The 26,521-nt window shown below is 42.1% G+C and overlaps 1 protein-coding gene across 2 annotated transcripts in view; it reads right to left on the bottom strand.

The window, feature by feature from the left end:
* Positions 1–26,521, bottom strand: part of LNPEP (leucyl and cystinyl aminopeptidase) — an 89,806-nt gene that overhangs the window by 53,070 nt on the left and 10,215 nt on the right. For both annotated transcript variants that reach the window (XM_006261603.4, XM_059724996.1), the window contains exon 2: positions 51–891. In XM_006261603.4, coding sequence (XP_006261665.2) covers positions 51–891 — 841 coding nt within the window. The remainder of the gene's footprint in view (positions 1–50; positions 892–26,521) is intronic.

The following is a 26,521-nucleotide window of genomic DNA, read 5'->3' on the forward strand; positions in this document are numbered from 1 at the left end:
TTATAATTCATGCAATAAACACACATGAGAAGAACTATTCATACATGTACCTTTTCTCAGAATGTTCATCCTTGTAGGAGATTCTGTAAAATCCATAGTAGGTATCTGATAAATCAGATGAATAGTCCAGGCTGAGGACGTAGTTCTGCCCTACAAGAAGAGCTTCAGGAGCCACAACTGCAATCTGGTTGTGCGCTGGGTACTCCAGAACTTCAACTACTTTTCCTTGACTCCCCTCTTCTGAACGAAGCGTAGCCTTGGTGATATTAAGTCCTGAGCTATGAAGTACGATATTCCAAGTTACCTGGGTGACATTAACAGTAATCTGTACAGAACCTACAAATTTCATAGTGGTTAGGTTTGGCTGTAAAGAGAGACTGTAATGTAGTGGTATGATGTTACTAGGAAGCCTAATCTTTGCCCAAGGAAATACCTTTCCATTAGTTGCTAAAGGATATACAAGTTCCATTGTATGATTTTTTTTATGGCAGCCTTCTTTGGTAAAAGTACATTTGGGAAGAAGATAAATCACCATTATGACTGAAACTGCAATCACGAGAACAACCACACAAACCACCATGGTCCTTGTAGACGGCACTGAGCATGAACCATCTGGATTTTGTCTGTATCCAGCTCCATTATTACGGAGACCTGAGCTTCTGTTCATGAAAGACATGCCCAACAATTTTGCTGAAGATTCATAATCCTCCTCCTCATCATCCATTTCGTGTTCTCCAAGGCCACGCACCAATAGTCGTGAACTCCTTGGCTCATATTCCACTTCATCTGGTTCCAACGGATGCAAGCAAGGCTCCTTAGCCAAGTCAACCACATCAGGTTCTTCCTCAAACATGCTGTTTTCAATCATGTTCCTGGGTAACTGAATTCGATCTGGGGGAGGGGAAAAAGGAACATATGTTATATGATAACTATAATTATTATACCTCAAAGATCACTTACTGAGTGGGGGTAACGGAGTCTGCAAAGCACTTCTGCAGTACATCCTGTGGAAAACCCTCCAAATTTATCATCTTTCAAGTTTACTTACTCTCAGAGAATATCTATACATCTTTCTGCCTAGAATGCTGATTTTTTTGTTTGAATGACAAAGATGTTCCTTATGATACTATCTACACTGAGAAACTGCATAACTCACATTTTAGCTAAAATGGCCAGCAGTTTTAAATTGATCCTTCTCATTTAAAAATACACACATAGAAGTTGGGCTAACCATAGCTACTAGCATGTTTTTAGAATAACTTATGCCAATCTATTATAATTGCTAAAGGTTTGTTAAAAAAGGACTGAGCACCGTGTTGATTGCAAAACCAGAAAACAACAAATATCAAGCTGGTATTTTTTCTTGGAGGGAATCTGGTTAAAACATTCCTTCTCACTTATGAAAAAATAACAACACATTTGCAAGCACTCTTTTCAATTAAGATTGAATCTGTGTGTGTCCTGACTAAAAGCCTTTGTACAAAATGAACTGAATATAGTTCGTATTAAAGTGACGAATGTCTCCGTAAATCTGGACCCTAATTATTAACAGACTGTTGTATATTCAACCATAATATAAGAGATAATTCAACCCTCATTTTTTCCTCCTTTTTTAGAAGTGTCAGATACTTACGAATGAAACATTTGAAGATATGTTGCACCATGCATTTTATTTTGTTATTTCTGTATAATAGCTAATAGCTTGGTTGACCATTCCCAGAGCTAGGAGGAAGTTAGAAGCATTGCTGGATAAAGGGGCTAATATTCCTAGACACCAGCTACTGATTGCTTAAATATAAAAGTTTATCTTTCTTATGGACCTGAATCAAAGCCCACTGAAATGGTATCCATTGATTTAAAAGGTTGATGGAGCAGACTCCCTGGGGAGGCTAGAGAAGAAACTAGGACTGGAAAAACTACCAAACTTATTTAGCTCTGAATTCTCATTGTGCAAATAGTCACTCCTGCAAACAGCTCTTTATTTTTCAACCCCATAATTTATGTTTCTTGATGCCTGTTAGTTATGCTTTTAGCAGTAGTGGTCGAAAAGGTATAACTGGACACTTCAGTGCTCGTCTATTTTTTTCTTAGTATTATTTTGGGAAAAAAATAAAATATAAGTTGGATGCAACTGAACACTTTTAGGGCTGACTACCGATTCCCATCCAGGACTCTACACCTTGGTAAAAGAAAATATGGGACCTATAAGGTCTTCCAGAATGGCAGCCCCCAAATCTTGTGCTCCTGCTTCAGTTCCACAAACTTCAATGTGATGCAGACAGGTGCTTAAATTTAAGTATGTTTAAGCATTTTGCCAAAAAGTCATCTTTGCAGTGAAGCAAATCTTTGCTAAATTGGAGCCTAGCATCAGTTACTAAAGGAGAACACCGATTAGACTGCATTCAGATGAAACAGGTGGCAAAAGCTTAGAAGTAGTTGAAAATTTTCTGTTAAATTGGGGATTTTTAAAGTAAAAAAATTGGGGTTCCCTTTAAAGTAAAGGGAAGAAAGGGAAATATTTTCATCAATATTTGTTCAGATAAAAAAGCAAAAAGTTACTTCAGTCAGTTCCAGAGAAGTGATTTTTTATGGCAAAAAGGAAGACCTCAGATCTTAACACCCAATACTACAAACTAAAATAAATTAGGAGCAATGTCAACCAAAACTAAAATAAAAATATTCCCTTGATCTAAAAAGATTCTTAAAACAAGTTCCTCCTCTTTTGAAGAAACCTGTTCATCTGAACATTATTCATATCAGGCTCTCACCCTCATCATTTAACCTTTTACAATGACAGAGGGGTAACTTTTGTCATCAGATGTATTGAGCAATAGCTCCACGGACTGTCATTTGCCAAGTGAAGTCAATAGGAAGACCTGTTTATTCTTCATATTATATACAAATTCATCCAAACTAATAAGTGAAATTCTGATCTGAAGCTGAGCTCATCACGTCAAAAAACTTGAAATAAATATTGTATAAGATTGACTCATGGGGAAAAAAGCTACGCATCTGAGCTCATAAAACACAGTTTATTGTTTTCTGGTCAAATTCCAAATTCAGAAAGTGTCAATCTACTCATCATCACTTTTTTCAAAGGAAATATATTCATAGATTGCAAGGCTGGAAGGGACCTCAGAAGATCATCGGGTCCAGCCCCCTGCACAAGGCAAGAAAGACAATTGGGGTCAGGTAACCCCAGCAAGGTGACCGTCCAGTCTCCTCTTGAAGATTTCCAGAGTAGTTGACTGTACCACCTGTGGAGGGAACTTATTCCAGAGTCTGGACACCGTAGCTATTCAATGAGTGCTTTGAACTTTGAGAGTTTTGAACAAGTCTACAGACGTTTAATTTTTTTGAGAGATGAAAAACAGGTTTATATTTTAAAGAAATTATAAGTTTTTTTCAATTGTAATGTCTGTGTACAAAGCAACTAAGCACATTCTTGAACACCATTTAGTGTCCCTCCTATTCTTATAGCAGTTCCTTAACAAGTGACACTATCTGCAAAATCTGAGATTTTAAGCAACTTTTTTCCAGAACACATAGAAAGATTAAAATAAAGTTTATTGGAAGACAAATCTCAACAAGAATGTGAAGAGCAATGGACACCTGTTAGTATAGCAAACCAAGAACACTATTTCTTTAGAAAAATCCACAGAAATGGAGGCAGTGTAGCTAGCAAGTAGAAAAACAGCCAGGTTTTACTGATTAAAAAAAACCACCCACAAACTATAGTTTATAAAGTTCAACTATGGGTTCACATTTCATAGATTCACTGAAGATTCAGGGTACTACCTACACTGTTTTTTTCCACTGGAAAAAAAAAAGCAATAAAGAAACAGGGAACTTACAGGTTACTGATTTTGCCAATTTCTTGGGACTATGCAAAGAGAAAAAGCTATCCAGTTCAACAACTCTGGGGCAAGGATGTTTTTTTGAAAGGTTAACAAGATGGGTTGAAGGTTTTGTTTTCTCCCCATTGGTAAGAACAGAGAGGGAACAAAAATATTCTTATGAACTGACGTAGGTTGCAAGGAAAGATTCTCCTTAGGTTTGGGCTTGTAAAGAAACAACTGAAATACAGAATTCCCTTCCCTTCCTTCAGTTTAAGAAGTACTGCCAGGAGAAAAGTCGAGTACACCATCAGAAGGGCATTGTTTCACTTACTGAGAAGTGACAAAAGATCCTCTGAACTACTCAAGTTCTCCAAGTTACAAGTCCTTAGACCAACATGGCTACAACCTACACTCAAGTTACAAGTGTGTTATAGTACAAAACCACTGGTTCCTGCATTGTCGCAAGCCATAGACAGACATTACATTTGTAGCATTACAAAGATACAAGGGGAGAGATGTGCATGTGACCTGCACCGCTACAAAACAGCTGAAGAGCTACAGAAATGTTGCTGGATGAAACAGGAACTTCCCTCTAGAGCTATATTGTGCAGCCCTGCATAAAATGTCTGTACAGTGCTCTGCTCTATTCCCACAGCAAAGGGGAGCAGAGCCACAGTGCTAGGCAACCCCCTATCGCCCCCTTACTAAAAAACATGCTGCTGAAAGCTTTTGTGGAATTTTTTTTAGCAGTCTAGCCAGTGGGGCTCAGCACATTTGCCCACACCTGTAGCACTACATGTTGTAGTGCTTCAAAGTGCTGTGGTTCTTTTAGCCATACAAATGTAACACACCTCTACATACTCTTACTTTCAAGTCTGCTGAATTGTGAAGACATGGAAGTGTGAAAAGGGTGCTGTGGGCATTTTTCACACCAAAACTCCTCCAATCCTGGTCTAGATAAACAGTGGAGCTGGGCCCTGATGTAATGTAGAGCAGTGGAAAATGGCCTATACTCCAGAAGCTAGAGAATTATCCTACTTTGACGGGTGCATCCATGGTGTTGTTTCTTCATTCCTAATGCCACTACTCTTGATGATTCCAGCGTACAGGACACACTCTTTTGTCTCAGCAGGTCCTGGTTTCCCACCAACCTGAGGCCACTTTTAGGCATTTTCACAAACCTTCCTAAGTTGTATTGCATAAAGGATATGGACTATTAAATGTAAAACAATGAACACCATCTAAGATGTGGCATCAGAAGTGACCATCTCAACTAGTCCCCTGAAAACACCTGAGAGAGAGAGAGTTTTCTGGCTTACTGTCTGCAGGGGTCAATTTTTATACTCATTCTACTTTCAGACTTGGCAGACACACATATTGCCAAAGCAACCACAGTAATGAACATTTATAATGAAGAACTGATTTGTATTGCTAACATCAAGTTTGAGACTCACACGTACAAAAGCAAATCAACTTTGGGGGGGGGGGTCCACTGTCTGAAACCATGTTATGACCTGGCTTTAACACTACTATAATCATAGAATCTTAACATAGGATCTGCTAAGCAAATCAAACCTTAGCTGTTAAGTTCAAACACTGTTTACAATCAGGAAAGCCAACAATATGACAAGTCAACACTATATAAGCCTTTTAAGAGAACTGCTGATCTTTGGCTCCCCTTCCTACTGCAAAATTGAATTAGACTGATTAAAAACATTTATAAAAGCTTGATAAAAATAAACAATACAACTCTACAGAAAGTGATGGTTTTTTATCTTAATAAATCAACACTTAGGCAAGCTGATGCATGTCTTGTAATAACACACCTCCAATTAGCATGCATGTTAAGCCCTCACCTAACAAAATATCTCTAGAAAAGAAAACAGGATGGTGGGGATGACTGTTAAAGTAAATTTATTTTTATTAGACAGAAAATGAATGATCTCATAATACTCTAAACGGCAGAATGCAGCATAAGTTAGGACCTACCTAAGCTGCAGCAAGACAACAAGGTTCTTTGCTAGTTCATGGTGTGCAGAACTGGTTGTGCGGGCATTTTGTGGCCGCCCTGCCCCTTGCTGCTGATTGGCAGAGCAGCCTCAGCAGCCCCACCCCTCACCACTGATTGGTGGAGGATGTCTTCACTCAGTCTACATCACTACCGCTTTCTTTGTCCCACTTCTAGCTGCTGATTGGTGGTGTGCACCTTCACTCAGTCTACCTCATTACTGCTTTTTTTTTCCTTTGGTTGATTTCATGGGAAATCATGGCCAATGCCAGATTTCCCAGCAATCGTGGACAACGCTGTTTTTTGCAGTTTCTGTGAAATCCACAAGACCTCAATATACGTAGGTCTCTAAGCATAAGTGAAAGATCATGGAGATATGAGCAGGGGATTGGATTAGATGACCTCCTGAGGCCCCTTCCAACCCTAATTTTCTATGATTCTGTGATATGTTAAACCAACCAGGGCAAGACAAATAGGAGACATCTTCTCTTATGCCTGTTGGATACCCATCCTCAGACTCATGCAGGCTTTACAAATCAATCTTCTAATCTAATTTAATTAGTAATCATATCAACTGCTCTCTTTAGAGCTTAATAAATATTCACATTCACCATAAAACACAGCTGGGTCTCTTGATCACACACGGGCAATTAGGTAGCATAATACTGTCTTGTGTTCACTTGCTTTTCACCTCCTGTAAGCATTCATGTTATCTGAAACTTGCCCTGTTAAAAAGGAACCTGTCATTTTCTTCCCCTAGCAGGAATTCCAGCATACAACTTTACCTCTACTGGCAAGTAAAATGTCTTACTGCATTATGCAGGATGAATGGTATAACATTTCATCAAACCATCTTTATTTGTATGTTTACAGAGCTCAATATTGGGAAACACTAAAATGAAGTCACAATTCCTTTATTTTTTAAAAACATCTTATTAACAGACTTACAGGAAAAGATTATCAGTTGCAGAAAGCAACAAGCAAGGAACTTCTTAGCTAATAGGATTCCTGCTTAGGTGTACTTCAAACAGTACTTTTGGTTTAAAATTAACATTCAAAATCAACTCCATGAACAGGGAACTCTGGTAACATGCCTACTGCACCAACAACAGAATTAGATGCTGCTCCAGTAAACATGTCTTGCTTATATGATCCCCCCCTTCACTGCTTGCCCCCCCCTGTGCTTGTTATACATGGCAGTTGCGACCATATTTCAAAAGGGAGTGATGTTCCACACTCAACCAGCACTACCCTCTAGAGCAGGTGTCCTCAGCCCCTGGCCTGAAAGATCCAGAAATTTGGCAGCAGAGAACTGGCAATTAACACTGCCACTGAACCCTGCTGCCAAAGTTCCAGACCTATGGAGAGCCCCACAAACCAGATAACATGGTTCTGCACACCAGATCACGTTGACATGCAGCCAGATCAGGACGCAAAGAGGCAAGCCAGGTGGCACGACTCAGGTGTATGAGGTTGCAACCATGGACTGACCCCGTGCAGAATCAGGCACGCAAACTGACCCCATACCTCTCATCCAGCCCATGGGGCCAGAAGGGTAGGTCCTACTGCTCTAGATAAATCTGTTACATTATTTATTTTGGGGCCTGCTTCTCCTTCCCTTATTTTGCGTCCCTTATTTTGCATGCCTTCCCAACGCTAAAGGGAAGTAACAACAAAATGAAAAATAAGTGGAGCATGTTGCCAGTACAAACCACATGGTAGCAGTCTTTTAAAAAAAAAATCATTACCCTGTGGTTTTGTGTCAGAATTAGTGGCACTTCCATTTTGCATCTAAAACAATTTTATTTTTCTACCTTTTAGGTTGATTCCACTTCCCCCCCACCTCCCAAAAAAGTGCTAACAGAAATTAGAGGGGGAAAGGGAAAGAACATAAAATCTAATACAATTTCCTATTCCTAATGTGCTCAGAAAATCAGCCATTTACCATCAAATCTACAAAAGCCCTATAATGGGAGGAATACTTGGTGATTTCTTTTAAATAATGGGCATTATGACATAGATTTTTTCCTGTGAAAGTCAGCAGCTTGACCTATGGTAAGATATGGTATTTATGAGACCAGTTTATCAGAAGTACAGAACTGTAAACCTTTTAAATCACTGGAGAGAAATACCCTGCACAGCTACCTACAAGCAGTTACATCTGCATTACAGTGATGCTGCTTACCATTCAGATATGGCTCGTCTTATACGACAACAGGTGAAATTCAAAATAAGTACTTTGTAAAATTCAGCTATCATAAAAGTACTCTAGACAGATGCAATATTAAACCAAAGACAAATATTCTACTCAACTCAACAAAATTCTCTTGGGGGGGGGGGGGGGGGATGGTTTACCAAATTAAGAAAAAGCACTAGATCTGCTTTAACTTACAGGGCTGTACTTCTGTAATGAATAAATATAGATATTATGGATTCCTATTGGCACCTGTATAAACAGACCATTTCTACTTAAGCTTAAAAAAAAAGGAAGTATATTGTGGCTGAAAGCAACTTGATGTCCAACATCTTTTTAACGCTACCGGGATGATACAACCTTTGCTTGAAAGACCTAACAGTTAACTCAAATCAAACCTAAGTATCTCAGAATCAATTAAACACATCTGGAATTGTGATTCTGGAAAAGAGAACAAGCAAAGTTTATTTTTATAAATAATGGTAAAATAATGCTTTCCTTTAGAGGGAACTGCTAAGCACTACAGTCAAATAAAATATGAGACAGGAAACTAAAGTTAACACATACTTGAGAACTAGCTGTACCATCAGATAAGGCAGCAACCTGTGTTTTGAAAATCCAAGAGAGAAGGAAGTGACTCAGAATGTTACTCCTCACCTTACTGAGGCAATTCAGTAAGCAAGCTATGAAACAAACACAGAGAAATGATAATGCATAAGCTGTAAAAAATCTATGCCTGCCATTAATGAGGAAAAAATAAAAAAGAGATTTGCCATTAGAGAGCTCCTTTAAAAGGGCAATTGTATTTTAATGTTCAATACTGTCTTCCCATCTGTCTGTATCCAAGCTTGCTTTGTTGTATGTTTGCACACTGTCCTAGGCACTAACATCTGGTTAATAACTAAGGTTCTAAATGCTATGGAAATATACAAAAAAAAATAAAACTACTGCACAAAGGTTCCCCTTTGCAAGGTATTCTTTAGGGTGATTCTAAATGGATGATTTGGTATTGCATTGGGAATCCCTACACAGATCAATAATTAAAAGTTGCTGATCCTACTGAAAATGTCAGTAGCTTTATTCTCAATTTTTAAATACTCATTAGGCCTCAGCTCCTCAGACATTTACAATATTCCAGTGAACTCACAATTTTGAAAAATACATCTAGTAAGAGTTGCATTGGAAATGCATCTGATTACATATTTCATAATGATCACTTCACTACCTTTGATACATAGAGATCGTCTCTCTAACTACACCAGGACCTCCAACAGTTGTTCAGAGGGTGCTGTTTGTGCTACAGTTCTATTGTTTTACCTCAATTATCTCAATTACAATTTGATAAAATAAACAGCGTTTTAGAAGAAAATTCTACATAGGTCAGGACTGTTCAAATGGTTTCTGCAGCTTACAACACAGCCATCAAGGGCCAGGCCTTGCTTCCACCTTTAAGGCTATGGACAGAAGTTACACATAAACCTGTTTAAGCAACATAAACTGGTTTAAACCTGTAACAGAACAAAAGTTCAGTGCACAGAAACCAGTTTCAAAATGGCCAAAACTGGTTTAAGATAAACCTGGTTGAATGTAGTATCAGACTTAACTGATTGAGGCCAAATCAGTTTATGGAACTTTGTCCCAGACCTAAGCGTGAATGGGTCACCATAAATTATCTAGAGCTACAGATTTTCAATACAAGTATTAAATACTCTTCCCATCCTTTTAAAAATAACATAGCAGGCAAACAGACTCTCACGAAATCAAAGCATTCTAAAGGAAAAGACACACTTTCCTAATGGAGGTGAAATCGCTATGTAATATACCTACAATATGAATATGTAATTATTGTATGAAGTTTGTACCTGGCCAGTACAATGAAGCTATTTGATAGACAAGTAGATTCTCAACCGGGGTGCCATGGCACCCTGGGGTGCCTGGCGAGCCTTTCAAGTGCCACAAGGCATCATGCAATGTTAGCACTGTTTGGTGTGCAGACATTTTTCATGAGATAAACCCAGAGATTTTAAAGAGGAACTCACGGTGTCAAATGATTCTGCCCTGTTGTGGTCTGAGTTCTTTCCAACAGAAGAATTGTTCTATTGTGTTTTGTAGTAAAAAAAACAAGTGAAAAACTAAGAGCTGGCATTTTCTGAGGGATGCTTTGAGTCTATCACAGAGTGCCTTGAGTCTAAAAAGGTTGAGAACCACTATGACAGACTTCTGCATGGATGGTTGGGTGGATTAGTATTATTGTACTGTATTTTCTCACATATACCACACCCCTGAATTAACACAAACACTGTTTTTGAAACAGCGGGGGGAAAAGCTCTTACCTTGGACAAGTGAGAAACTGCAGCTAAGGAGGCAAGCCTGCTCCCAAGCCTCACACCAGCCCCATGCCCTGGACAGGAACATGGTATGACCTTGAGTCCAGAGCTGCACCCTGATCCCACCACACACACTGGGCTCAGCTATAAGCCAGCCACTCATGCTGGCCCAGTCTGGCACATGGGACCATATTATCCAGCCAGAGCTCCCCCTGGGTCTGGAAGTCTGGTAGTGGGGAAGTAGTCTCAGTGTTAATTGCTGTGGCTCCCAGAACCTCGGCAATTAACACTGCTGCTGCTCCCCTGCTGCCAAATTTCTGGACTGACTGAGAGCTATATTTCTCACATGTAATGAGCACCCCAATTTCCACCAACTGGATTGGCAGAAGGAGGGGAAAGTGCAGGCTATGTGTGAGAAAAATATTGCAATATCAGGCTGCTGGAAAGAGAAAGCAAGGAAGCAACAAAATACAGAAATGCAACTTCAACAAAACACTGGGATATGGGACAGAGACCTACTTTCAGGCACCATCTCCAAAGTTACAGAGAAGCTCTGCTTCAAGACCCTTCTACATTGTTTTTGCCCTAAACAAATGATACTTCCCTTTAAGAAAACTCTCCAGTAACCAAATAATGTCATTACTACTATAGGAAATGGAGCTACAGGTAATGAAAATGCATCTAGCTTGGCAAACTCGAGTAATCACATGGTAACCAAGGCCCATTCTGAGGGCATGTCTACACTGTAGTCATTACAAGGTCTCAAGCTGTCACATCTCTCTTCAGGATGGAGTCATGTAACTCTTCTCACAGCATGACTAAACTTTATTGCTGTTACTGCATTATCAATATACCTGAGCTAGTTTTAAATTATGTAACTCGCGTATCAATAGCAGCAAAGCCAATGAAGCACAAACCTGTAAAACCTGTCAAAGTAAAATATCTGCGTGAATTCTGCAACCCATGTCAAGCTCTATACTTCAGTGTCTACATTGCTAACACCTCCCAAGCTACCTAATTTAAAACGAGTGTTTTGGCCCACCCCACATGTCTGCAGTGCAGGCACCACAGTGAAGTATCCACATCCTGTGAGTGTGAGTGGATTACATGATTCTACACCCAAGAGAGGGGTGGTGAATTGAAGCCAGAGAGACCTCAGACAGTTTGGGGTGCGGCACACTCAGTGAGAGCAGATAGGTTCTGAGGTACAATAACCCAGTAACAAATGCAACAAGGAACCAACAAAAAGCTGCTGGATGACCAGGGATCTGGGTTCTCCGTCTCCCACGGAAAAATATGGATTTTCCCCTTTACAGGAGAAAATTGAGGATTTTCCACTTTAAAAAAGAAAAACCCTGGAAACTGCAGGTTTCCCCTTGCAGGCTGGCAGAGTTCTAGCTTGTAAGGGATTGCTTGGGGCTGGTAGGAGCGGGAGGAGGGTGATCAGAGGCAGGGGGTCTCATGTGCATGTGCATGTGTACACATGCATGTGGCCAGCAATGCAACCAGGCAGCAAGGTGGAGAGCAACTTCCGCAGCTCCCTGAATGTGTGCGGGTGGTAGGGGGAAGGCATAGGTGACGTGTGGGAGGGCAGAGGAGTAACAGGTGATAAATCAGGAGGGGCATGGGGGGGGCACATGTCCCCCCACCCCCCAATTTCTGCATCCACAGCAGGGCATGGGGCTGCAACTTGGCCGGACTGGCACCAGGTAGCAGCTGCCTCTGTGGCCCAGCAGGCAGGACCCAGTGCAGGACTGCAGAGCAGGGCAGGAAGGCTCAGTGCTGTCACCACTACCAGGAGCACCGCGCTGTCATGGCCACCAAAGTGAGGTGTCCCCTGCCTGCCCAGCAACAGCCAGGTGTCACAACTCCATGCTGCAGCACGTCACCTTGGTAACCATGCCACAATGGCTGGCTCAGGGCTCCCAGCAGTGGGGGTAGCACAGAGTTGTCCCCCCTACTACTGCTAGGCAGGCAGGGGGCACCTCACCTTGGCAGCCCTGTCAGCAGGCACCCCCTCCCATGCCAGGTCCCACCAGCTGGGTTGCAGAGGCTACCACTGTGGGTGCAGAAATCTGGGGGGGCATATGGCCCCGCCATACCTTCTGACACATTGCCTATGGCATCACCAAACACCCCCTGCCCCACATACACCTCCCTTTCTCTTTGAAATCTGCCAATAGCATTTAAAAAGAGAAAGAAAACACAATTTAAACTATATTGGCCTATCCCAGGCCTACTTCCAAACAACCTAAGTTCTTCCTAGTTCTCCATTCTTTGGCAGACTGGCACAAAGAGCTACCTCCCTGGAGTTTTATACTTGTCTCCAAGAACAATGACTATCAGAATTAACTCTGCTACTGTAGTTTATTCAAGGGTCCACTCCCAGGGAAAAGGAGATCCTCACTAGCTCTTGCCTTACTTTCCTTTTAAAGAATATACACAGTCTCCTCATCCTCTCTTCCTACTATCCTGAAGCCTTTTCTATATGGCAGTCTCAGAATATTTTCCCAATCAGATCCAATACTGAACTAAAAATGGCATCATTCCAGATTAAGGTAAGTGGGCTAATTGATCTCTCAGATTCTAAATAACCTTAAACCTGTTGTGATAGGCTCCTGCGATAGGCATTATGCTACCTATCAGCCCTACATTTCAGAGGAACACAAGTTTACCTTCTTGATATTTTGTCTACTGAGACCAGTTAAAATCTTTCTTAGTTGTTACCTTGTTGTGCAACCAAGCAAAATTCTTGTGTCTAAACAGGAATAGGCAACTTTTTCTGTCTGTGAGCCAGAATGACCCACCCCAGGTTGGAGGTGGGCAAGCGAGAGCTAGGACACTACCACCACCACCGTTTTTCTCCCTAGTAACACAGGGAAAATGCCAGCAGCTAACACTTCTCCCTGCAGAAGCACAAGGACAGCACCCACAGAACGTGACCCCTGTTACTGAATGGAGCCACAGCTCCAAGAGCCAGTGAGGTGGAAGCAGCCCATAGGTCACAGATTGCCAACCCCAGCCTAAAACGCTTCTGAAAAAAATCCTGCATTTGCTAGTTCAGTTGTATGACTCTAAATAGTTCGGTAGCTACTTAACAAGAAAGGAATGCCATTTCAGAACAGCCAAAAGAAGAACAGATTTATCAGCTAAAACAAACAAAGGAAAAAATAGAGGTGCACCAATATAGTTTCATAGTTGGTAGGGTCAGAAGAGACATGAGCAGATCATCAAGTCCGACCCCCTGCCAGGCAGGAAAAAGTACTGGGGGCAAATGACCCCAGCAAGGTGTTCGTCCAACCTCCTCTTAAAGACCTCCAGGGTAGGAGCCAGCACTACTTCGCTTGGAAGTTGGTTCCAGGTCCTAGCCGCCCTGACTGTGAAGTAGTGCCTCCTGATGTCTAGTCTGAATCTACCCTCTGCCAGCTTATGACCGTTATTTCTAGTCATTCCTGGTAGTGCTCAGGGGAACAGGGACTCCCCTATGCCTGCTGGTCCCCTCTCACTAGTTTGTAACAGGCCACTAGATCCCCCCTCAGCCTTCTCTTGTGGAGGCTGAACAGGTTCAAGTCCCTCAGCCTCTCCTCATAGGGCCTACCCTGCTGCCACCTCATTATGTGGGTGGCCCTCCTCTGGACCCTCTCAATGATGCCCACATCCCTCCTGCATCCAGAACTGGACGCAGTACTCCAACTGCGGCCTGACCAGTTGGCACAGAGGGGAAAGATCACCTCCTTGGACCTGTATGAGATGCATCTGTGGATGCATGACAAGGTGTGGTTGGCCTTCCTGACCGCGTCCCCACACTGTCAGCCCATATTCATTTTGGCATCAATAATGAGTCCAAGATCCTTTTCTGCCTCTGCACTGACAAGAAGGGAGTTCCCCAGCCTGTAGGTATGCTGCTGGTTCTTCCTCCCCAGGTGCAGCACCTTGCACTTGTCAGTGTTGAAACCCATCCTGTTCTTATCTGCTCACCTCTGTAACCTGTCTAGGTCCGATTGCAGCCTATTCTTCCCTTCTAGTGTGCTCACATCCCCCCACATCTTAGTGTCGTCAGCAAATTTGAACAGGGTGCTTTTTACCCCCTCGTCCAAGTCACTGATGAAGATTTTGAATAGTGCGGGTCCGAGGACCGAGCCCTGGGGGATCCCACTGCCCACATCCCTTCAGGTCGAAATGATCCGTCCACCACCACTCTCTGGGTGCGGCCCTCCAGCCAGTTAGCGACCCATTTGACTGTGTAGGTGTCGACACCACAGTCCCCTAGTTTTTTAATGAGAATGGGGTGAGAGACAGTGTTGAAGGCCTTCCTGAAGTCCAGAAAGACTACATCCACTGCTACCCCTGCGTCTAAGGATTTTGTGACCTGGTCATAGAAGGCCACCAGGTTGGTCTGACAGGACCTGCCTCTAATGAACCTGTGTTGATTGCCCCTAAACATAATCTCCCTGCTGGCCCCTCATGGATATGCACCAGGATAATTCTCTCCAAAATCTTACCCAGGATTGAGGTAAGACTAACTGGCCTATAGTTCCCTGGGTCCTCCTTCCTCCCTTTTTTGAAAATGGGAACCACACTGGCCCTTTTCCAGTCCTCTGGCACCACACCAGTGCACCATGAGTGCTCGTAAAGCTGTGCGAGAGGTCCCACAGTGACATCTGCTGATTCCCTCAGCACTCTGGAGTGGAGGTCATCAGGACCAGCTGATTTAAATACGTCCAGTCCCTCCAGAAGTTCCCTGACTAGATCCTCACTGACCCTGGGGCTGGGTGCGCCTCCCCCAGGGCCTGAAGGGGTCCCGGCAGACGGGGCTGATCTGGTCCCTGCTCAGGAAAATGAAGGCAAAGAAATCATTAAATAGGTTAGCCTTGTCATCTGGTGCGACAACCAGATTTCGCAGCGTGTCTTGCAGAGGCCCCACGTTACCTGGTACCTTGTATTTAAAAAAGGACTTCTTGTTGTCCTTGATCCGGGTAGCTAGTCCCAGTTCCATCTCTGCCTTTGCCTTCCTTCCAGTCCCACTACAGTCCCGAGCAACAAAGGTATAGTCCTCCCTGGTGATAGCCCCTCCCTTCCATTGGGTGTACGCCTCCCTTTTAGCTAGGAGACATTCCCGTATGCTTTTGGTGAGCCATGGGGGCTTTTGCACCCTCTTGCCCCCTTTGATCCTTGTTGGGATTACTTCCCTTTGGGCTTGGAGGATTGTCTCCTTAAGGAACAACCACTCTTCTTGGACACCCAACTCCCCTCCCCTCTGGGACCTCAGTACTTCCCCAAATATTCTTCTTCCCTCATTAAAATCCGCCCTCCTGAAGTCCAGGGCTGCTGCCTGGATATATCGGTCCAATATCGGATTGGTAGCAATATAAAGAAAATTGTCTATATCTGATATCGGCCCTATGGGGCCAATAATTTGGCTGATAAATGCTTGTGCTGCACACAGCCACAATGCAGCATGGAGCAGAGCCAGCAGCTTGGAGAGCTGCCTCCATCTGGTAAGTCAGAAGGGGAGGGGGGAGGGAAGGGGTATGAGGGGCACATTTCAGGCCCCCACGCTGAGGGAGGGGGCAGAGGCAGGCACTGCCCTGGGGTGGGATGAAGGCATGGCTCACGGGGTGGGGGCAGCTCCTGCCACTGCTTGCATCCTGGAAGGGCGGGAGGGAGGGTATGTGCCCCAGATCCACACGTGAGGCAGGCTGCAGCTGCGGGGTGGAGCCAGAGCCAGAGCCGGCACTGTTCAGGGCTCACCTTGCCGGGGGCTGGGCGAAGAGTGCATTCCGGCTGTCCTGGAAGGAGGCTGCAGCCACCCCAAATTTTGCCACAGCTCCGCTCCCAGCCCTGTGCTGCCACCTGGTTGGAGGCGGGGCATTCAGCCAGGGCTGCACCAGGCATCTGGGAGTGGAGCTGAAGCAAAATTTGGGGTGCCTGAATCCTCCTCCCACCACTACCAGAGCCCACTCCGAGCCCAGCCCCTAACAAGATGAGCCCCGTGCAGCACTGGTACCAGCTCCACTCCGCAGATGCAGGGCACATGCCCCCCTCCCCTGTGCTCCCGGGGTGCAAGCAGAGGTGGGAGCCGCCCCCACTGCACAAGCTGTGCCTCCATCCCATCCCTCCACCCTGACAAGGCAGCGCCTGCTCCTGCCCTCACCAAGGGAGGGCCCTCACCGCGGGGACGCTGATCTGCCCCCTTACACCCCTTCCCTCCCCTTTCCCCTACAATAGACTTACCAGCTGATGGCAGCTGTATCAGATATCAGATGGATATAAGCCCCCAAAATCTCCATTGGTGCACCCCTAGAAAAAGCCCTATCAAAATAGAAACACAGGGCTGGAAAAGGCCTTACAGGCCATCAAGTCCCTTCCTCTCCCAAACACCATTCATCCAAGGCATCCTCAAATCTGACCCTCACAAACAGCTATAAGACACTAAACTAAAAACATCAAAAACTTTCTACAATATATCACAGCTAAGAGCCCATGAGACGAGGGCACTGTCAATGCCCCACTGCAGTGTCAGGGAAGTAATCTGTTAATATATATGTTCAGAGGATCCCAGGAAATGAAGAATCCCCATGTTACAGAAAAACCCAGAAACCTCACAATCCTTGCCAGTCAAACACAGGAAAAATATTCCTTACCTCAACTTTGGCAGCTGGTTTGACCTTAAGCCAAATGAAAAAAAAAGTCTGTGAATTTTCTAAGTATTTAGCAGAAGCAGCAGCACATCCCAGTAAAAACAAAACAAAATTAAAAAAAGAAGATCAACCAGCTCTGGTTATAATCAATGTCAAATCCTTCAGAAGAAGAGGGGAAGAAGGAACTCAGAAGCTAGCATCATTCCTAAGAGGAAAATATATTCCTTCCTGTCCCTCTCCTCCACCACTCCTCAGTCCTATAAGCCAATAGGCAAAAGTGCTGAAGCCTGAAATTGCCAGGCAGCTTAAAAACAGACTATAAACCAGTAAAGGTAAAAATAAATGAAAGAAAATATTTGTTTGGGAACCAAAAATTACTTTCCAAAAAGATTTTGCTCCTGTGGCTCTGAAATATGAAAGAGAAGAAATCACGTAGGAGAACACAGGAAATCTTACTGAGAAATAATACATGATGCAGACATAAAACCATCCCCACTCAGAACCTAGGATGACCACCTTTTCAAAAGGGGAAGGCAGGACACATGTCTACCTCCCTCCCTCCCCCCACCGCCACCATCACGGCTAGATGAGAGCCAAGCAGAGTGGGAAGCAGATGTGGGCTGCCTGCTGAGGGCTCAGGGCTCCCCACACTGCTGCCTATCCCTCGGGAGCCCTGCACTGGCTGCGTGCCTCGTGCTGGCAACTCCAAGTCACTGCTGCCTCACTACTGCTGGGTGGGCAATGGTTGCCTCACTATGGTGTCACAGCCAGTGAGGGGTTCCCAGGGCAGAGCAGCAGGATGGGGAGCCCTGAGCCTGCAGCAGGCAGCACGCATCCACCCTTGCCCTGCACACAAATCTGGGTGGGGCACATGCCTCCTGCCCCTTGGATGAGCTGCCAGCAGCTTTGTCCAACTCCCTGCCCCAGCCCCATGTATCACCTTGGCTGGGCAATGCGCCCAGACCCTCACCCACTCCCCCACCTCACCATGGGGGCCTCAATCTGCCCCCCACACCTTCCCTAGATCCCCTTCCCCACCACAGACTTCCTGTAGGGAGCTGCTCTCCAAGCTTCCCAGAGGTATTTCCCAGGCATGTGCATGTACACGCACATGCACATAGCACCCCGTGTCCCACTCCCCCCAGCTCCCTGCAGGCTGGAACACTGCCCACCTGCAAGGGGAAACCTACCATTTCCCAATCCCTGCAGACACTTCTAATTCAGGACAAATGCTGTCCCAGAGTCATACAGCCCAGGACTGGGACTTGAGATTCCCATTGTGAGATTGTTCTGCCCACTTAGGGATGGGTGGTCAACCTATCACAGCCATTTTAGTGTACAGTGTTCCAAATAGCTATATTTATGACCAACATACACAAGACACCATTTTCTTACAGGGCAATAGGAGGATATTCATTTGGCTGCTGTGGGATCACATGAAAAATAGTGATATATACTGGGAAATCTAGCCAAAGAGTCACTTATGTTTCTTTAGCGCAAGCACACACACTCCCATTTCCATTTTGTTGTTTTCCTCTCAGAGAAAAGGAGAAAAAAAAATATTCCTATTTAATTACAACCTGTTGAGTGCAAAATGCTCATTCCTAGCCTTCAAATGTATAGAAAAACATTGTACAGCAATATATTTAAGTGTCCCAAGATAACAAAAGGAACTTTTAATATTCAAACAATGATCAAATTTCCACGTGAATAGTATTAACATAACTACAGAAAGGAGATAACTGAAAGCTGACAATCATAGTCCACTGTTACTTAAAAATAAAAAGATCTTTCAATTGCTAAATAATCACAATGCAATAATTGGAAGTTATACAAGTTTAATTTCAAATATATTGCTGCAAAGTCACATTTGGCTGGAGCAGAGATTAAGGTGACTTTTTTACCATTAATCACCATGTTGCATTACAACCTAATCCATTTTTCTTTCAGTGGCACAGCATGAAACCAGCATATTACACCACGTGAAAGCTCTGCTCCATTTTGAATAATATTTTGGAATATACCACTTTCAATCCTTCCCCTTCTTTCGATTATGTACTTTAATCACAATACTGAAAACTATATTGTTATCATAGAATAATAGAAATTAAGGGCTGGAAGGGACCTTGAAAGATCATCAAGTCCAACCCCCCTTCTCTAGGTAGGAATACTGATGAGATCAAATGATCCCAGCAAGGTGTCTGTCCAATCTCCTCTTAAAGACTTCCAAGGTTGGAGACTGCACTATCTCCTTCGGAAGCCTACTCCAGATTCTGACCACCCTTACTGTAAAGAAATTCTTCCTTACATCCAATCTGAAACCATCCTCTTAACAGGTTTTGGCCACTGCTGCTTGTCATCCCCTGGGGTGCCCTAGTGAACAGTTTTTCTCCCAGCTCCCAATATTAACCCCTTACATATCTATAGACTGCCACCATGTCCCAACTAAGTCTTCTATGCCCCAGGCTGAGCAGTCCCAGATCTCTTAGTCTTGTCCTTCAGGCCCTTAATCATTCTTGCAGTCCTTCTCTGGACCCTTTCAAGATTCTCCACGTCTTTTTTGAAATGTGATGCCCAGAACTGGACACACTACTCCAGCTGGGGTCTCACCAGCACCGTGTAGAGAGAAGTATCACTTCCTTAGCCCTGCTCACAACGCATTAGCTAATACATCCCAGTACGCTATTAGTTCTGTTGATTACAGAGTCACACTGGTGGCTCAAGTTCATTCTGTGATCTACCATAACCCTGAGGTCCCTTTCAGAAACTGTGCTGGCCAGGACATCTCCTGCTAACCTAAATTCATGTCCCTGGTTCCTTCTCCCCAGATGAAGCACTATGCATTAATCCTTATTGAATTACATCCAGTTTGACTCTGCCCACCTTTCTAGCTTGTCCAGGTCCACTTAGATCTGCATCCTACCCCCTAGCATTATCCCTGATTGCCTCTTACTTGCCAATGTGATGATTTCTTAGTGTTTTAAATATATGTAACAGATAAAATAGAATATCTGTAAATGACAGAAACTGATAGTTACAACAGACGCGAGCCATTTTTATGGCTTTCAGTGACAAAAAAATCTGATATTATTTCCTACCTAATACACAAATTAAAAAAAAAAAAAAACTTAACAATTCTATCACCAATGCAAGACCTGCAAGTAGTCCTATCAGCATACAGTGTGGACCCAACAAAGCAGAAATATCTCAGTACAACTTATACTATGTGGCATATAGCACTGTCAGCCACCTATAGTACAAATCTGATGTTAGTCTAACTCAACTATACATTGTTTTATGCTTCTGGCATGTTAGTTTATCCCATCTCTTAAAGATGCAAGATACCTATTTGTGCTGTTACTCTGTGGGCTCCATCTAACTGACCTAGAAACATCATCTTATTTCATTTAGGGTTCCTCCCACCTTACGATCATATATTTGTGTCTTGCACAACGAGCTTATTCCAATGTTTCCCGTGCTAGCAAAAACTTTGCTGTGCTATGGCCTTGTTTTGTTATTTTTGGACAAACATTCTCCATTGTGATATTTTGTTTCCTTGTCTACGAAGTATCTCTCATTGTTCCATACACTTTGAGCTTTTTCCATAAATAAAAATGAAAGAAATATAATCCAACATTACAGATTTTGGTTATTCATTCTTAATAGGAAGAATGGTACAAAAACTATTAGCAGGATTCATTTGTCTGGAATCAGACAGCCATCCGAGTGATGGGATTTATGGAAATCAGAGGTTACAAAGCCAAATATACACTTAAAATACACAAAGCCAAATATACAACAGCAGTATAGAGTTCAACACTGAGTACAGTGGACACAGTCACTATCTCAAAAAAGTATAGCCAGAGATGGTGAGGGCGGCACCATTTTTTATATAACAGACTGGTGGTTACAGCATTCATCCAGAAAGTGAGAGATCTATGTTCTAGGCTCTCCTCAACTGGAAAGGACTCAAGTCCATACCTCCCACTGCACAGGGTCCTAATCATCTGGCTGTTATACTATTAGACCTTGTCCCTATTACCTGGGATACAACTTATACCCTATAGGCATCAAGGTCAAAAACTGACTTTTACATCATCTAGAGAACAGGAGAAAAAAGAAAGAATCTTACTAAAGAAAGGAATAGAAGGAAATCTGTATCGTGGTAGAATTCATACAAAAGGAAAAGGGCTGACGTGTGGTGGCAAGTGAAGTATGACTTTAGCTCCAATACAATTTCTTCCCCATCTCCTATTTACTCCCTTGCACACCATGAAAATAACTAGCTGCCAGGCTTTCTAAGAATAATGGTTCTCTCAAACAGAATGTATGCTCAGAATTACAGCTGTACCTGATAGCATGGTTTCATTATCAGTGCATGCCAACATTTCCATTATAAGCAGGTTCATTACATAGCTGTAAATATTTGCTCTGGGTGGAACATTTATGGAATCACTAAAGTGCCCTAATTCTGAATCTTCACACAGTATGTGGTTTTCAATTACTCTGGAGAAAAGCAAGAGACCTAGTAATCATGCAGAGCTGAGCAACAGAAAGAAGGCTTGCATATTCTGAAAAGCCAGGGCCTTTTACCTTAAGTTCACCACTGGCCTGCACTCTTTTTCTGTAACAACAGGATTCCCAAAACTGTTTCCAAGTTGCCTTCACAGGAGATTATTAATGCTCACCTTATTCCAGTTACAGAATATAAGTAATGAATGGTAATGCACAAACAATGGTGTAGCTGATATGTAGATGTATCCTGGAAGAAATGTGTTATCTGAGCCACTATAGCCTGAAATCAGGACAACTTCTAGTTGCTTGACAGCAAGTGCCATTAATAGTGTGCATGTACCTAAATAAATAGTGTGCATGTCTCTTAAATTCTAATCTAAATTCCTTTCTTTCCTTTTAAAATCCCAGTGAGAGTTTCTCTCTGCAGAAAAAAAGGCTCTTATTGTGGGGGGTTTTAATGCATTGTAAGATTTATGTTTTACAACAGTTTCTACAAGTGGTGAACATATTTTTAATTTGTCCCCCATAAATGCCCACAATATCTCTGCTGATAAATCATCTTTGAAATCATATAGCACTTACTATTTTGCCTGAGAACCTAATGATAGATAGTTCTACTGGAGAACATAAAGGATCTGATTTGATTTTCTTTCATGATACTGCAAGCATCAGTCAAAACATCTAGAACAACAGCTTGGAGTTGTAAGATTCATGATTGAAGGTCTGGCAGAGTTAAGTCAAAGTCTTTCATAAATTAAAGAAGATTTTGAAAAAAATGAGGGGAATGTTTAGTTTATTACTAAGGATTCTGGCTGAAAGCCATGGAAACAACATTCAAATGAAGGGAAAGAAAAATCATGTGTGTTGTTCTGAGTACCAAGTTCAGATACCTAACTTATCCAATGTGACACTTCTTCCAAAAGTTATGGTCTCATTATTCATCGTCCATTACTACATAATCATATGCAACAGAAAACGTCAGTGTAGTGTAAATGGAAAGATACTGATTGCACAAAAATCAACAAATTGAAGAAATCACCATGATAATGTTAACCCCATCTGCTTGCACATAGGCCCTGCAAAAAGATTTTTCTTCACAGCAACACGTAACACAGATGCTGTCACACAATGTACCAAGCAACACAGGGAGTAAGGTAAAGAGAACTTCTTTTTGTAATTAAAGCATCATGCAAATAACATCCCATATTTACAAGTGACCTAGCTCGCAAGCAGACAAACCAAATGACGGTGTTTCTATTGCTCTCTTCTCAAAACTGAACTTCCTGAACTTTGTGAAATTAAACATGAACCTTAAATGTTCTTTTAATCAGCTTTCATACACGCAACATTACCAATTCTTAATTGAGGAGGCATTTAGGATAAAGAACACTGGTATTGAAGAGGGACAAACTATTCTGGAGTAAACATGCATAAAACAGTATGCAGGTAATTTAATTTTCTCTTTAATTATGTACAGCAGGCAAAAGCCATATAGGACGCATCCTGCTGCTTTAAAAAAAAGCAACAAAAACACAATTGCGCAAATACTGGTGATCCAATGCTTCAGAGCTCTGAATCAGCCAGACCATACTGACAATGTAATGACTGCTTACAATAGAAATTATAAGTACTACCTCACTGTTTTCCATGTGTTCAACATCTAAAATGCAGCTTTAAGTGAATTTTATTCTTCATAAGAAAATAAAAAGAATCTTGATAACTGATTCAGTCAGCATTTTATCTTGTACAAAAAAGCTCTCAAATCAAATGTGTATTCAGGGGTGGGGGAGGAGGGGAGCTAATCTACAAGAAGCAATTGCTTCAGTGTTGTACTGGAAGATTTCTTCAGAAGTGGAAGAGCAGAACTGGGAGCAATGGATGGGCATGGTCCAATGCCTCATTAAGTTAATCTCTTAGGCCAGATATGGATATTACACTTTTACTGGTATAAATGATCAGAAACTGGTCTACACCCATAACAGAACAGAAGTTTGGCACACAAAGACTGGTTTAAAAATGACAGAAGGCATTTGCCTCCCCAACCAAAGGGTGAATGTGGATTCTGTTTGCTACTGATCTAAACTATGAGACTTAAAGAAAACCACATAAGTTAGATTGATTCCACCATGAGCTTTTTGAATGACAGTACCTAGCCTTAGGTCTCACGTCTTAGATGCAAATTCTGAAGGCAAGAACTATGCCCAGCAACGTTAAGCGTAAGTTGGTCCTATTAGGTATAAAACCAATACACATAAGCAGCAATAGTAAATAATTTAAGGCCAGGATTTGCAAATGGTTACTAAGGATTTTGTGTATGCTTGAACTTCAGAAAGTGTTCAGCATCTGCCCACAGGGTCAGTTCCCCAAAACACATTTTAATGAGGAATAGGAAACCTGAGGCCAAAAAAACCCCCCAAAACCCCGAAAGTTTTCAGAAGTTCATGTTCATTATACTAGTACTCCTTACAACACCTGGAGAATTAGAAACTCTGGAGGCCACAATTCAATTCCCTATTTCACCTCAATTTACTCTACAAATTTAGGCAAGTCAAGAAGGGCTTATCTGCATATACAACTGTGTACAAACTCACCCCCTCACTTGCCCCCATGGACACAATTATACAGAAAACTTAAAAAAAACCTTTGTCTAGGGGGTTGTTTACATAATATAGTAGGAGCTGAATCTGCATTTAAGAAAATAGAAAAAAAATTACATCAATATAAAAGCTGTGTGCAGTTTCTATTTGCTTTAGTGTCTATGTCTAAGTACCTCATCTCTAAAATCTGGATAATTCCACATCTCTTCTTCACAGAGGTACTGTTTACCAAGAGCAAACACATTAAAGGATTATGAGCAGGTCAAATACTGTCAAACCAGCTATTTAAAAACATGAAAACAAGCCCAGAGACACCAGCTATGCTTTCAGCTGATAAGAGAGGGAAACCCCGGTCACCTCCAATGTCCTAAATAGTCCACAAACAACGAAACAAGGAGAATGTGGAGACGTAGAACATATACTCAGGGTGTACAAAAACCGAACACCCCAAGTGAAACTATGACTTTGTTTAAGTCAATGGCAGTGTTGCCACTACAGTCAAGATTTCGCTCTCTGGATCTACACAGGTAAGAATGTTTAGCCCGTGCCCAGTTGTTACTATTTTTGTTTCTTTCAGAAACACCAACCTAAATGAGATGTGCCCAATATTTAAACAAGTAACTCTTTATTATAGTAACAAACACTTTGCAAGTGACATCAAAAGTGACATACCAGAGTCAAATAGGCTACAGAAACAGTAAAACTGATATTATGTTTTTGCTAGGTAGGTGTCTAGTTAACTACAATGCTTCTTGAACTTGGTTGGGAGGGGGTCTACTGAGCAAGAAGGAGACTGGGGCAGGGGCGAGGGGGGCAGAGGGACATTTTTTTTCCTGTTCTTGTGATATCTATCTATCCATCACAAGAACAGGAAAAAAAATGTCCCTTCCAGCCCTAACTTCCTATGATTATTCAACTGCCATACGCACCATAAAACACAGCTTTGCTTTAAAACCGTATCTAAGAAAACTAAAACAATCCATGACTATACATTTTCAGATCTGCTTTTATCTTAATCAGTTATGAGAAACAGAAGATAAAAACACAAACTTTCAACTAACTGCTTATTTTCTCAAAGTCTCTTCCTGACTTTTAATAAAAGAACACATGTACTTTATTTGGCAGGACTTGAGGATGAAGCATTGTGTGGATCAATCATATTTCAATGTCCAGGAGTGGTTTAATTTACAGACCTGAATTTTCTACTTGTGCAGTGAGGGAGATAAAACAGTACTGCCTTGGACTACACGTCATTCATTGCATTGTTCTATATTGGGGTGAAATCATGACAAAATTCCCTCTACATGTAATGGAACCAGGATTTAACCCCTATTCTCTACTTCAAGCAAGCACAGAAATCGAAGTAGAAGACGGGGCAAGGTTAGGAGTTTTTACACACACATGCACAAGCGCGCACACACTTTATTTTTTACCTAAATCTTTATATAAAAATATGTTAATCTTTATTAAGATTTTAATTTCTCATTTGAAGCCGGGTTAATGGCTTGCTTTGTCATTAGAATAACACATTTTGAACAATTTTCAAAGAACATTCTGTCAGTGAGGTAACCTGAGATCATTTTGTGATGAGAGCTTTACTTTGCATGTAGAAACTTGCACTAAGTTTCACAGATCTTCAATGACATGGACTATAAAGAACCCAATTTTTCTGAGCTACTGAACATCTACATTCTTCTTGACCAGGTGGAAATGTGATTCTTAGCATCTCTGAAGTTCAGGCTTATAAATTCTTTACAGTTAGTTATGTCAAAGTTACTGTCACACACCAAATTCAGACCTCCCTGGGAAATTATTTTGTCTGAATGACTGTACTTATGCATAGTCTCAGTCAGAAATTTTTCTAGGAGGTCATTAGGTTTCAGACCACATATAAATTAAATTGTTTAGTTTATGAATTTTTCAAAAAAAAGTCCATTCCACCCCACCTCTGTCCTCATTACAGACAGTGCTCTAGGGCAAAGCCCAACCTAATCTGATCTCTAGCTTCACTCTGCTTGTAAATTAACAAACTCTACAGTACCCATGGCATGCTGCATGATCCAAAAAAAGTATTACCAGAAAGGCTTGTATGTTTATAAGTTCTTAATATAACTGAACTGAACTGAGAAAATTAAAAGCGCAACTTAAAATCAGGGGAAATAAAAATTGTAAGTGTTCACTTCCCTACAGATTATTGTTTGCCATTTACAAGATGGAAACACCTAAGCACTTCTTTAAGTCAAAGACTGAAGTTTGCTCCAAAAATTTTATATTCTCCTTACTTGAGGAGACACAATAGGGGGACAAAAGGGACAAATATGTAGGGAGAGCATAAGTTAGCAGTGAAACTATTATTATTTGTGCACACGCGTTTCACCACATATGCTGCATAAATAACCA

The sequence above is a fragment of the Alligator mississippiensis genome, chromosome 3 (assembly GCF_030867095.1).
Source record: "Alligator mississippiensis isolate rAllMis1 chromosome 3, rAllMis1, whole genome shotgun sequence".
NCBI classification, from domain to species: domain Eukaryota; kingdom Metazoa; phylum Chordata; order Crocodylia; family Alligatoridae; genus Alligator; species Alligator mississippiensis.